At 49.3% G+C, this 14,325-nt stretch overlaps 1 protein-coding gene across 1 annotated transcript in view; it reads right to left on the reverse strand.

Annotated features, from left to right (window-relative positions):
• CIZ1 (CDKN1A interacting zinc finger protein 1) overlaps positions 1–14,325 on the reverse strand; it is a 100,947-nt gene that overhangs the window by 29,871 nt on the left and 56,751 nt on the right. Inside the window, exons 7-9 of the mRNA XM_030207927.1 lie at positions 13,084–13,145; positions 11,615–11,712; positions 342–527 (exon numbers count right to left, since the gene is read on the reverse strand). Of these exons, the coding sequence (XP_030063787.1) occupies positions 342–527; positions 11,615–11,712; positions 13,084–13,145 (346 nt within the window). The remainder of the gene's footprint in view (positions 1–341; positions 528–11,614; positions 11,713–13,083; positions 13,146–14,325) is intronic.

The following is a 14,325-nucleotide window of genomic DNA, read 5'->3' on the forward strand; positions in this document are numbered from 1 at the left end:
TCTGGACTTTTATGCAACTTCCCCTCTCCTTATTCCTTCCCATTTGGCTTCCACCAGTGAGACATCATTGTGCATGGCCTCTGTCTTTATATTTTCCCCATTAGTGATCCAAACACTTCACTTCCCAACATCTATTTCCACAATTCTCCTTTCACCAACCAAAGGCTGAACACATTTCCCGGGTGCTGACAGTCAGTAACTTCAGTAGGAATTCCTTCCCGCTCCCAACTTCCTAAACAAATCAAAAGGAGCTGGTGCATGTAAGAAGGTGAGAAAAGCCAACATGCCAACTGCACAATGATGTGTCTGCTCTCCTCCAGTACCAATCCCAGATACTTCACCTGCTGGCTGCTGCAGTTGCTTTTGCAGATATAACAGTAGAATGTAGGTCCAAAATGCAGTGTTGCTTCGCTTGTGACATCCATTTCTCTGCTCTGGTGTCCTGGCTTCAAAGCTGCTGTGCTGATGGCTCTGCTCTCACTGCTTTGCTGAATGGTCACTTTCAGGGAACTTCCTACACTAGGCACCTGTCAAAAGTAAAATGCAACAATTCTTCTTGTAAGTTTCAAACAGCACACACTAACCAGTGTGTAAGATCATTCTCTTCTCCAGCTTGGTACAAAAAGCTTTCACTAATTTGAGTACTTTAGTCCTAGCCAAGTCCAATGACATTGAAGAGGCACAACTCTAAGTCCCACTAACTTTGGTATCCACTAGCTTGGTAATTTCCATTTGGTGTTTTATAATACTCAGGTTCACATGGCTTCTCTAGCATGCAGAGGACTTAGAAACATGTAGTTAACAGCATGCAGCAGCAGCAGCCCCTGAGCACAAGGTTGCTCCAAATTACATAACTAATACAGAAATTAACTCACACCCAAGGTTTATTAGCAGACCAGAATTTTTACACGAGAGACTGGTTCTCCTTTTGTAGTTTAATCCTAAACTGATGCTGCAGGAACCTGGGGCTCAGGCCATAGTTTTGCACAGTAGCAGAGTAAAGGAGCCAGGACCAGCAGGTGCAGCCCAGAAATGGGAAGGAAAGAAGGCAAATCTTGTTAACTCCACTGGCAAAAGTTCTCTTTAAAATACACACACACCCAGCCACACAGCCTTCTTTCAGAAGCTGTACATGATGAAGATAATATCATGTAGGATCTGGCAGGAAGATTGGCAGGAGTCTTACACAGCATCTCCTCTCATCCATGCTGGCACAACAACTTCAAAACTCACAGACAAGCACTTTGTGCCCTGCTGATCCTGAGTGATACAGGAGTAGTAAGAGACAGAGGACAGAAGTTGTTGGTGATGGCAAGGGCTAAGAATGGGAAGAAGGCTTAACAAACTGTCCATTTTTTCAACTCCTTGGTCAAATAAGGCATTGAAATTTACAGTCTTTATGTCTGACTCTGGAATGGCAGCACCAAACAACCTATCAGATGCCAATTTAGGAAACTTTAGTTAAAGTCCAACATTTTTAATACAAAAATGCTGGAGAGCTGGTAGAGCTATGGTACTCAAAAATCCTCCACTATAGATACAGAGAGGTCATTGAGTACCAACCATAGAAGAAGTGAATGATACATACCTGTAGCAGGTGTTCTCCGAGGACAGCAGGCTGATTGTTCTCACGACTGGGTGACGTCCGCGGCAGCCCCCACCAACCGGAAAAAAGCTTCGCGGGACGGTCGGCACGCAGGGCACGCCCACCGCGCATGCGCGGCCGTCTTCCCGCCCGTGCGCGACCGCTCCCGCCAGTTGAATGACTAGCAAAAGATGAAACACACAACTCCAAAGGGGAGGAGGGAGGGTAGGTGAGAACAATCAGCCTGCTGTCCTCGGAGAACACCTGCTACAGGTATGTATCATTCACTTTCTCCGAGGACAAGCAGGCTGCTTGTTCTCACGACTGGGGTATCCCTAGCTCTCAGGCTCACTCAAAACAAGAACCCAGGTCAATTGAACCTCGCAACGGCGAGGGTACAACAGAAATTGACCTACGAAGAACAACTAACTGAGAGTGCAGCCTGACCAGAATAAATTCGGGTCCTGGAGGGTGGAGTTGGATTTACACCCCAAACAGATTCTGCAGCACCGACTGCCCGAACCGACTGTCGCGTCGGGTATCCTGCTGGAGGCAGTAATGAGATGTGAATGTGTGGACAGATGACCACGTCGCAGCCTTGCAGATTTCTTCAATAGTGGCTGACTTCAAGTGGGCCACCGACGCTGCCATGGCTCTGACACTATGAGCCGTGACATGACCCTCAAGAGTCAGCCCAGCCTGGGCGTAAGTGAAGGAAATGCAATCTGCTAGCCAATTGGAGATGGTGCGTTTCCCGACAGCGACCCCTAGCCTGTTAGGGTCGAAAGAAATAAACAATTGGGCGGACTGTCTGTTGGGCTGTGTCCGCTCCAAGTAGAAGGCCAATGCTCTCTTGCAGTCCAATGTGTGCAACTGACGTTCAGCAGGGCGGGTATGCGGCCTGGGAAAGAATGTTGGCAAGACAATTGACTGGTTAAGATGGAACTCCGACACCACCTTCGGCAGGAACTTTGGGTGGGTACGGAGCACTACTCTGTTGTGATGAAATTTGGTATATGGAGCATGAGCTACTAGGGCTTGAAGCTCACTGACCCTACGAGCGGAAGTAACTGCCACCAAGAAAATGACCTTCCAGGTCAAGTACTTCAGATGGCAGGTATTCAGTGGCTCAAAAGGAGGTTTCATCAGCTGGGTGAGGACGACGTTGAGATCCCATGACACAGTAGGAGGCTTGATAGGGGGCTTTGACAAAAGCAAGCCTCTCATGAATCGAACGACTAAAGGCTCTCCAGAGATGGCTTTACCTTCCACACGATAATGGTAAGCACTAATCGCACTAAGGTGATTCCTTACTGAGTTGGTCTTGAGGCCAGACTCTGATAAGTGCAGAAGGTATTCAAGCAGGTTCTGTGCAGGGCAAGAACGAGGTTCTAGGGCCTTGCTCTCACACCACACGACAAACCTCCTCCACTTGAAAAAGTAACTCTTTTTAGTGGAATCCTTCCTAGAGGCAAGCAAGACCCGGGAGACACCCTCAGACAGACCCAACGCAGTGAAGTCTACGCCCTCAACATCCAGGCCGTGAGAGCCAGGGACTGAAGGTTGGGGTGCAGCAACGCTCCGTCGTTCTGCGAGATGAGAGTCGGGAAACATTCCAATCTCCACGGTTCCCCGGAGGACAACTCCAGAAGAAGAGGGAACCAGATCTGACGGGGCCAAAAGGGCGCTATCAGAATCATGGTGCCGCGGTCTTGCTTGAGCTTCAGTAAGGTCTTCCCCACCAAAGGTATGGGAGGATAAGCATACAGGAGGCCGGTCCCCCAATGGAGGAGAAAAGCGTCCGACGCTAGCCTGCCGTGTGCCTGAAGTCTGGAACAGAACAGAGGCAGCTTGTGGTTGGTCTGAGAGGCGAAAAGGTCCACCGAGGGGGTGCCCCACTCTCGGAAGATCTTGCGTACCACTCTGGCGTGGAGCGACCACTCGTGCGGTTGCATGACTCTGCTCAGTCTGTCGGCCAGACTGTTGTTTACGCCTGCCAGGTACGTGGCTTGGAGGAGCATGCCGAACCGACACGCCCAACGCCACATCCCGACGGCCTCCTGACACAGGGGGCGAGATCCGGTGCCCCCCTGCTTGTTGACGTAATACATTGCAACCTGATTGTCTGTCCGAATTTGGATAATTTGGCAGGACAGCCGATCTCTGAAAGCCTTCAGTGCGTTCCAGATCGCTCGGAGCTCCAGGAGGTTGATCTGCAGATCCTTTTCCTGGAGGGACCACAGACCCTGGGTGTGAAGCCCATCGACATGAGCTCCCCACCCCAGGCGAGATGCATCCGTCGTCAACACTTTCGTGGGCTGTGGAATTTGAAATGGACGTCCCAGTGTCAAATTGGTCCGGATGGTCCACCAGAGCAGTGAAGTGCGGCAACTGGTGGAGAGGCGGATGACATCTTCTAGATTCCCGGTGGCTTGGAACCACTGGGAAGCTAGGGTCCATTGAGCAGATCTCATGTGAAGACGAGCCATGGGAGTCACATGAACTGTGGAGGCCATATGACCCAGAAGTCTCAACATCTGCCGAGCTGTGATCTGCTGAGACGCTCTGGTCTGCGAAGCCAGGGCCAGGAGATTGGCGGCCCTCGCTTCGGGAAGGTAGGCCTGAGCCGTCTGGGTATTCAGCAGAGCTCCTATGAATTCCAGAGACTGGGTTGGCTGGAGATGGGACTTTGGGTAATTTATCACAAATCCCAGCAGCTCCAGAAGCTGAATAGTGCACTGCATGGACCGGAGGGCTCCTGCCTCCGAGGTGTTCTTGACCAGCCAATCGTCGAGATATGGGAACACGTGCACTCCCAGCTTGCGTAGATACGCCGCCACCACCACGAGGCACTTTGTAAACACTCGTGGGGCAGAGGCGAGCCCAAAGGGCAGCACACAATACTGAAAGTGCCGTGCGCCCAGGCGGAATCTGAGATACTGTCTGTGAGCTGGCAGTATCGGTATGTGAGTATATGCGTCCTTTAAATCCAGGGAACATAGCCAATCGTTTTTCTGAATCATTGGCAGAAGGGTGCCCAAGGAAAGCATCCTGAACTTTTCTTTGACCAGGAATTTGTTCAGGCCTCTCAGGTCGAGGATGGGACGCATCCCCCCTGTTTTCTTTTCCACAAGGAAGTACCTGGAATAGAATCCCTGCCCTTCCTGCCCGGGTGGTACGGGCTCGACCGCATTGGCGCTGAGAAGGGCGGAGAGTTCCTCTGCAAGTATCTGCTTGTGATGGGAGCTGAAAGACTGAGCTCCCGGAGGACAATTTGGAGGCAGGGAGGCCAAATTCAGGGCGTATCCGCACCGCACTATTTGGAGAACCCACTGGTCGGAGGTTATGAGAGGCCACCTTTGGTGAAAAAATTTTAACCTCCCTCCGACCGGCAGATCGTCCGGTACGGACACTTGTAGGGCGGCTATGTTCCCGTGGATCCAGTCAAAAGCCCGTCCCCGGCTTTTGCTGTGGAGGCGCAGGGGGCTGCTTAGGCGCACGCTGTTGACGAGAACGAGCGCGCTGGGGCTGTCCCTGTGCCTGACGAGGCCTTCGGGCCGGCTGGTTGTACCTACGCTTCGCAAAAGAATAGGGTGCAGCCTGCCGGGCCCGGGAAAAACGTCCACCTGTGGAGGTGGATGCTGAAGGCGCCCGGTGGGAGAGCTTGTCGAGAGCGGTTTCCCGCTGATGCAGTTGGTCCACCATCTGCTCGACCTTCTCACCAAAAATGTTATCCCCCCGGCAAGGGACGTCGGCCAGTCTCTGCTGGGTGCGGTTGTCCAGGTCAGAGGCACGCAGCCATGAGAGCCTGCGCATCACTATACCTTGGGCCGCAGCACGAGATGCCACGTCACAGGTGTCATAGATACCCCTGGACAGGAACTTTCTGCACGCCTTCAGCTGCCTGACCACCTCCTGATAAGGCCTGGACTGCTCCGGCGGGAGCTTCTCGACCAGGTCCGCCAGTTGCTGCACATAGGTCCGCATGTGAATGCTCATATAGAGCAGGTATGATTGGATGCGGGTCACGAGCATGGAGGATTGGTAGGCCTTCCTCCCAAACGAGTCCAGAGTGCGAGACTCCCGCCCCGGGGGCGCCGAGGCGGTATCCCTCGAACTCCGTGCCCTCTTGAGAGCAGAATCCACGACCGCTGAGTCATGGGGCAATTGTGGCCGCATTAGCTCTGGGTCGGAGTGGATCCTGTACTGGGACTCTGCTTTCTTGGGAATGGTGGGGTTAGTTAATGGTCGCACCCAGTTCCAAAGCAGCGTCTCCTTCAGGACATTGTGCAGCGGCACCGTGGAGGACTCTCTAGGTGGTGATGGATAGTCGAGGACCTCGAGCATCTCGGCCCTTGGCTCTTCCACAGAGACCACGGGGAAGGGAATGCTAATAGACATATCCCGCACAAAGGAGGCAAAGGAGAGACTCTCGGGAGGTGAGAGTTTCCTCTCCGGTGAAGGCGTGGGGTCCGAGGGAAGGCCCGTAGACTCCTCTGAGGAGAAATATCTAGGGTCCTCCTCTTCCCTCCACGAGTCCTCATCCTCGGTGTCGGACATAAGCTCATGTAGCTGAGTCCTGAACCGGGCCCGGCTCGACGTCGAGGCACCAAGGTCTCGGTGTCGTCGAGCGGTGGACTCCCGCGCCGGCGGGGACGGAGCTCCCTCCATCGACGTCGACTCCACCTGCGTGGCGGTCGAGACCGGCACCGCAAGCGGCGGTGGTGTCGACGGCCCCGGCACCGGGCTAGAGCTCGCCGGCGCCACAGTCATCGGCGCCGAGGGCGCAAGCACCCCCGGCGCCGGCACAGCCTGGCGCATCAGCCCTTCCAGGATCCCCGGAAGGATGGCTCTGAGGCACTCGTCCAGGCCCGCTGCCGGGAAAGGCGGTGGGGCCGGTAGGGGTGTCGGCGCCAGAAGCTGCTGGGGGCCAGGAGACGGCACCGAGGTGCCGGAACCCCGACGCGTCGGTACCTCCACAACCGACGGAGACCTCTCCTCTCGACGATGACGCTTCGGCGTCACCTCCTCTCCGATATCCGGATGCACCGAGGGCGACCGGTGACGACGCTTCTTATCTTTCTTACGATGCCCGTCACCGGCGCCGGAAGGCATGGAGGAGGAGGAGGTCGATCCCCCTCGGTCTCGAGGTACCGGGTCAGACAGGGTTCGGTCCCGTGGCCCACGAGTTGAGGGAGTGACCGGGGCCGACTGCCCACGCGGCCTCTCACCCCCACTCTCACCGGAGGACCGGCTGGCCGACGGGACCTGTTCTCCTGGGGTCGCTGCCATCGGTGCCGATGTCTCGGGCATCGATACCGGTACCGAAGGGCCGGGCGTCGATACCGATGCCTTCGAGGTCGACGTCGAGGGGCCGGCGCAAGTTCCAAAAAGACGGTCCCGCAGAACTTGCCTCGCAACCTGAGTCCGTTTCCGGAGACCGAGACACAGAGAACACGACTTGATATTGTGCTCCGGCCCGAGGCACTGGAGGCACCAAGCGTGGGTGTCGGTCTGCGAGATCGGCCGGCCGCAGCGACCACACTTTTTAAATCCACTCGGGACCTTCGAGGACATCGACGGAAAAATCGCGTCGGCGAAGTCAAAGTCGTCAATGGTGGCTGAAATCACACCACGAAAAAGGAAAACGACCGTGCGGCCACTAGGCCGCAACGCAGCGTCCCCGCTGGAAGCGAGGGAAAAAAGGGAGCGCGTGCTCCACACGCGCAGGGTTTCTTTTTTTTTTTTTTTTTTAAAAAGAAACCGGACGGTACTAGACCGAAATAAACAAAGAAAAAGCACGATCGGCGTAAACGCGATCGAAAATCCGGCGGCTGAATCAGAGAGAGCGGCGGGGCACGACTCTCTCCAGACGCGGAAAAAAAGGAACTGGCGGGAGCGGTCGCGCACGGGCGGGAAGACGGCCGCGCATGCGCGGTGGGCGTGCCCTGCGTGCCGACCGTCCCGCGAAGCTTTTTTCCGGTTGGTGGGGGCTGCCGCGGACGTCACCCAGTCGTGAGAACAAGCAGCCTGCTTGTCCTCGGAGAATAATAAATACAAATTAAAAAAAATTATTTCAAAACTAAGACCACCTCTATAGGAAATGTAAATATGAAATAAAAATGAAACTAATGTTATAAGATAAAAAGAAAAAAAAAATTTACTGATTTACAATAAACCCAAACGTGGGACACAGCAAGACATTAGAAAATAATCAGGGAAAATCTAAAGGAAACAACTGAAAATCAGTAAGGCATACCCATTGCACAAAACCCAACTACTAAATTTACTAACTAAATTAACCAACACTATTACACGGCAAAATGTTAGCAAGCTTTAGTGACCAAAAATAGGTATTTAAATCTACTTCTGTTGAATTTCCATAAACTCCCTGGAATGGTACCTTAGGAGCTTTTTAAAAGAAATCTGGGGGAAGTATTAATGATTTTGGTGGAGTCCATGAGCCCTGTGGGCAGCAAGTTATATTTTATAGCCTTTGGATGAACTGAAACCTCCGAGATGAGGGTTATGAGAGTTCAGGGAAGAACATCATGACTGGATGTCTAGCTCTGCTGTACTTGGAACAGCTACATTCCAGGCCTTTTAGCATTCTAGCAGAACTATACTCTATGGGGCTCATTTTCAAAGCACATATTTGGATGCTGTGCCATATCCGGACGTGCTGCCACTAACCAATTCCCCCACGGCCCACGGGATTCCTGGCTTGCATGCACTGCAATGCCCTGATGCCAGCCAGTGGGTCCCTAATTTGATGACAACTTTGGAAGCCTATGCTAAGCTGTTGGGTTTCAAGGCAAACATGGGGAAGATTGAAGCCCTTAATCTTACTATAGATTACAAAGCATAAAAACTAATTTTCCTTTTCGCTGGGTCTTTAAGGAGCTTAAATATTTAGGGGTCTGGATTCACTCAGATTATTCCCAATTGTACAAGCAAATTATCCAAAATTATTTGCAGCGATTTGCTTTGACCTGGTGCACTGGAAGGCTCAAACTCTGTCCTGGTTTGATCAGATATCTACTATTACAATGAATGTGTTGCCCCATCTTCTTTATTTGTTCCAGGTACTTCCTTTGGCAATTCCACGGAAGGCCCTACAGAGTCTTCAAAATAATGGGTGTTATTTTTGGTTTATTTGGAATGACAGAAAGACTAGATTATCAAGGCAAATTTTATTTTGAGACCCTAAACGTGGGGGGTTGGGGGTGCCCAATTTACAGAATTATTATCGAGCTGCCCAGGCAGCTATGGAATGGTTCCAGAATCATGTTCATAAGTTATTGGCTCATATAGAGCAATCTCAGGTAGGTCCTGTTCCTTTGGGTGATTTGATATGGTTGCCTAAGGGGGCTTGCATGCTTCCAGATGTTCTTCCAATTATTTCTCATACTATCAGGGGCATTTTTGAAAGAGAAGGACGCCCATCTTCCGACACAAATCGGGAGATGGGCGTCCTTCTCTCAGGGTCGCCCAAATCGGCAAAATCGAAAGCCGATTTTAGGCGCCCTCAACTGCTTTCCGTCGCGGGGATGACCAAAGTTCACGGGGGCGTGTCAGCACCATACCGAAGGCAGGACTGGGGCGTGATTAAGAGATGGGTGTCCTTGGCCGATAATGGAAAAAAGAAGGGCGTCCCTGATGAGCATTTGGCCGACTTTACTTGGTCCATTTTTTTTCACGACCAAGCCTCGAAAAGGTGCCCGAACTGACTAGATGACCGCCCGAGGGAATGGGGATGACCTCCCCTTACTCCCCCAGTGGTCACCAAACCCCTCCCAAACAAAAAAAAAAAAATTAAAAACATTTTTTGCCAGCCTCTATGCCAGCCTCAAATGTCATACCCAGCTCCATCACAGCAGTATGCAGGTCCGTGGAGCAGTTTTTAGTGGGTGCAATGCACTTTAGGCAGGCGGACCCAGGCCCATCCCCCCCTTTACCTGTTACACTTGTGGTGGTAAATGGGAGCCCTTCAAAACCCACTGTACCCACATGTAGGTGCCTCCCTTCACCCCTTAGGGCTATGGTAGTGTCGTGTACAGTTGTGGGGAGTAGGTTTTGGGGGGGGTGTTGGGGGGCTCAGCACACAAGGTAAGGGAGCTATGTACCTGGGAGCAATTTCTGAAGTCCACAGCAGTGCCCCCTAGGGTGCCCGGCTGGTGTCCTGACATATGAGGGGGACCAGTGCACTATGAATGCTGGCTCCTCCCACGACCAAAGGGCTTGAAATTGGTCGTTTTTGAGATGGGCGTCCTCAGTTTCCATTATGGCCGAAAACCGAGGACGACCGTATTATCGAAACGAAAGATGGACGCCCATCTTTCATTTCGATAATATGGGTTTCCCCACTCCTTCGCCGGGACGCCCTTAGAGATGGGTGTTCTCGTTCAAAAATGCCCCTCCACGTGTCCGAATGGTTAGTGCAGTGGGTTGTGGACCTGAGGAACCAGGTTCAATTCCAGCTGCTGCCTGACGGTTGGTAGTGTATTGAGATCCTGAGGAACCAGGTTCAGTGTGACCCTGAGCAAGTCACTTAGCCCTCCATTGCCCCAGGTATAATATACAACTTAGTTTGTGAGTCCATTTAGGGACAGTTCAAAGTACCTATAACAGAAATTGTAAACCGCATAGTTGCCTCTGAGATTACTTGCTATCACATGCTGAAAATAAAAATTCAGAATAAATTGAGTCTACAACCTAATTTTCAACAGCTATACTCCCATTTTTCACAACCTTTTGTTTCCTCCTGCGTTGGTGCCTTTAATTTACAGGTATTTGCTTCGTAAGGGCTTATCAAAATGGGGTCAGCTGTATGATGATGACAAATTGATTTCTTTTCCTGTTTTGGCTAGAGACTATAGTCTCCCACAGTCTCACAATTATGCATACTTGCAGTTGGCCCATTTTCTTTGTCTAATAAGAAGTATAGATCTCGATTGGTTGGGGAATTCTCTTTTTTTGGAGGATGTTTGCGAGGATTTTAGATTCACAAAGTTTTGGTGAGTACACTACGCCTACCTCAGGGACTTTGTATCTCCGGACCTTTTTCATAGGCACAAATGGGAATTGGAACTTGGGGTGGTTCATCATTTTTTACATGTGGCCAAGTTGATTTTGGTCACTGCATGGAAGGACTCTGGGATGCCATCTTAAACTGTATCATATCTATAAGAAGGAAAAGTTGACTGCTGAAAGGGGTTGGGAAATGGAAAGGAATCTGGGGCAAAGTGCATAATCCGATCTTTCTGGGATGATTGGGGTTTTTCATTTCGTACCTTGTTGGGGTGTTTGTTTGGTTTGTGATAGTCTCCTTTTCTCCCTTGTTGGGTGTGGTTGGGGAAAGATGGGGGTTTGTTGATAGATCAGTAGAGAGGGGCTGTGTTTTCTTTAGGAGGGGAAGTTAAAAATTGTAAAATAAAAATGAGGAATCTCTATGGTTGTTCTTTTGATGCTTGTTTTTATATGACGTATCATATTTTTGTGTTGCTATGATTAATAAAGATTTCCTTAAAAAAAAAAACCAGCCAAACTTTCTGCTCTACAAAAAACGAAAGACTGCTGAGCTCATGCTTGAGTGTTGCACTGCCTCAAAGATTTAAAGTGACAGTACATTGAGCAGTGTCTGCACCAGGCTCCATGTCACCACATGTGGAAATGTAATGCCTACCTATCCTCAGAGAACCAAAGTTACCAACACAACAGTAGTGTAATACCTACACATGCCCTGAGAAAAGTAAAATGAACACCACTTGCTGGCTAAAGATAGTAGACAAAAACTAAAAATAAGCAGAAAAAAATGAAAAAAATAAAAAAAGCTGTCCTTAATCTTTCTGCAAACAGTGCATGGTAACATATGCACAAGAGAGCACATCTTACTATGCCAGTCTGGACTCCAGGAAAATCCATAAAGAACATAAGGCCAGTTAATTCCTCATTGGGCTATTATGCAAGAGGCAGATGTCACTAACAAACCTACTATGATAGCAGTATTCAGGAGACCCTCCTACTCACCTCAGAGATTTTGGATTCTAAGGAAACTCGTCTTTCCTCAGGGTGGCTGCCATTTTCGTGCTCCTCTGTACCACTGTTTCCTGCAGACAAATCCCCTTCTAGCTCAGAACATAAAGAGAGTTGTCACACACAGAACCTCCACACACTGAAACTCAGTTCAACTGAAACGTAGCCGATCTGTCTATACCAACAACACTTGTCCTCGCCCAACAACTACTACTACTACTTAACATTTCTAGAGCGCTACTAGGGTTACGCAGCGCTGTACAGTTTAACAAAGAAGGACAGTCCCTGCTCGAAGGAGCTTACAATCTAAAGGACGAAATGTCAAGTTGGGGCAGTCAAGATTTCCTGAATAGAGGTGTAGTGGTTAGGTGCCGAAGGCGACATTGAAGAGGTGGGCTTTGAGCAAGGATTTGAAGATGGGCAGGGAGGGGGCCTGGCGTATAGGCTCAGGGAGTTTATTCCAAGCATGGGGTGAGGCGAGGCAGAAAGGGCGGAGCCTGGAGTTGGCGGTGGTGAAGGGTACTGAGAGGAGGGATTTGTCTTGAGAGCGGAGGTTACGGGTAGGAACGTAAGGGGAGATGAGGGTAGAGAGGTAAGGAGGGGCTGCAGATCGAGTGCATTTGTAGGTTAGTAGGAGAAGCTTGAACTGTATGCGGTACCTGATTGGAAGCCAGTGAAGTGACTTGAGGAGAGGGGCGATATGAGTATATCGGTCCAGGCGGAAGATAAGACGTGCAGCCGAGTTCTGAACGGACTGAAGGGGGGATAGATGGCTAAGCAATAGGTTGTATGTATGTAGCTAGAAAGTCCTCTTTACATACCAGCAATGATGGCACTAAATTTTCATAAGGACAGTGGCATTTATCAGCTTGACTGTCACCACTGAATTCTCTCTGGTCAGCCAAATGTAGCTAAGGCAAAGGAATTGGCAGCATAATCCTCACACTTCACTAACCCAAAGAGGAAAAACACAAAGAACTGAAATAATTAAGTTTGGTCTGGGTCAGCTGAGGCTTTTTCCTCTTTGGGTTAGTGAGGATTATTTTTGATGTATACTTCACTACAAGGAATTAGTGTGAACTATCACAAGAACATAAGCATTACCATACTGGGACAGACTGAAGGGCCATCAAGCCCAGTAGCCAACAGTGGTCAATCCAGGTCACTAATCCAGGTCACAAGTACCTGGCAAGATTCCGTAACAGTAAAACAGATTTTATGCTGCTTATCCTAGAAATAAGAAGTGGATTTTCCTAAGTTCATCTTAATAATGGCTTATGGACTTTTACTTTAGGAAATTATTCAAATCTTTTTTTAAGCCCTGCTAACTGCTTTTACTGCATTATCTGGCAATGAATTCCAGAGTTTAATTACATATTGAGTGAAGAAATATTTTCTACGATTTGTTTCATCATTCCTACCAGGAGTCAGGAAAACACCTAGACTAAGACTCCTCTGCTCACCTTCAGCAGGGCAGACCATGGTGGGCTTCTGCTCTGGGCTCTCAGCTCCTCCTTTTTCTGAGCTGTAGAGAGAATACATTATTTAGTAATTTCCAAATACAACTGTTAAGGAAATGTACATGCTTCTTTTATTAATTTCTAGTCAGCACAGTAAGTATTAATTTAAAAGTTTTTTTTTATATACATTGGACTTTAGGTAGTGGACTTCTGCCAAGTTACTGATCTTTTGCCAACTTGCTTCCTCCTCCATGCCCTCCTCCCCCTCATGAAGCTGGAATGGAAGGAGATGCTACACCTAGTCCCCAGCCCACCCCGGTACTTTTCTTAAAAAAAAAAAAAATTACCACTGTGACTTGTTTCTGGGAAAATTTAACATTATAGTAGGGGTCCTCACCATTTACAAACTCAGACGAGAAATAGGTTCTTTACTGAAATCTTTCTGTAGATATGAAATTAGTTATGCATAAAGAAAAAGTTATAAATCACAGGTAAACAGTGAACAGAGATGTTTAGATCACAAAGGAACTTTATCCATTAACAATATGGCTTTTTCAGTATGAATTTTGAATCACTGTCACTGCAAACTGGAATCTGGACAAAGGTATAAGGGACACCAAGGTTCCCTTGAAAAGGCAGACTGCCGAAGTACTGGTGGTGTCAAGTAAACACCTTCCTGCTGTGATTTACCGAGGTTTGAGTGAACTTCCATGCCTCTGTATTAAACATCAAAATGTCCAAGTGAAAAAGTGTTTTGCATTGAAAGTGAAGTTGCTTACCCGTAACGGTACTTCTCTGTAGATGGCAGGGAAAGGCAGCCACACGCAGTGGGGCAGTGGTGATATCATCCAGTGACAGCTGCTCTCTGGAGAAATGTTTCAAAGCTTGTGCTCCCCACTCCCTTCCTTTAAATGTTCTTCTAGCCCCATGCCCTAATTTCATTCTTTTTCATCAGCTCTGCATAATCAGTTGCAATCAACAGAGAAGTGTAGAAAACAGCAGGAGGTTAAAAAAAATATATATATAGAAGCCAACAAGCCCAGAGTTCCCAATGGACCCACTAGTGGTGCAGGAATTTAAGCTTTGAAACATCTGGAGAGGCACTGTAACTGGATGACTTCACCACAATGTATGATGTATTTCCACCCTGCTGTTAGTAGATTTATGGACCAAAGGCTATTCTACAGTGATTTACTGTAGTTTAAGCCTATTTTCATCTGCATTATATCAGAAAGCAAGTTAAAA

Source organism: Microcaecilia unicolor, chromosome 6 (genome assembly GCF_901765095.1).
Source record: "Microcaecilia unicolor chromosome 6, aMicUni1.1, whole genome shotgun sequence".
In the NCBI taxonomy this organism is placed as follows: Eukaryota; Metazoa; Chordata; class Amphibia; order Gymnophiona; family Siphonopidae; genus Microcaecilia; species Microcaecilia unicolor.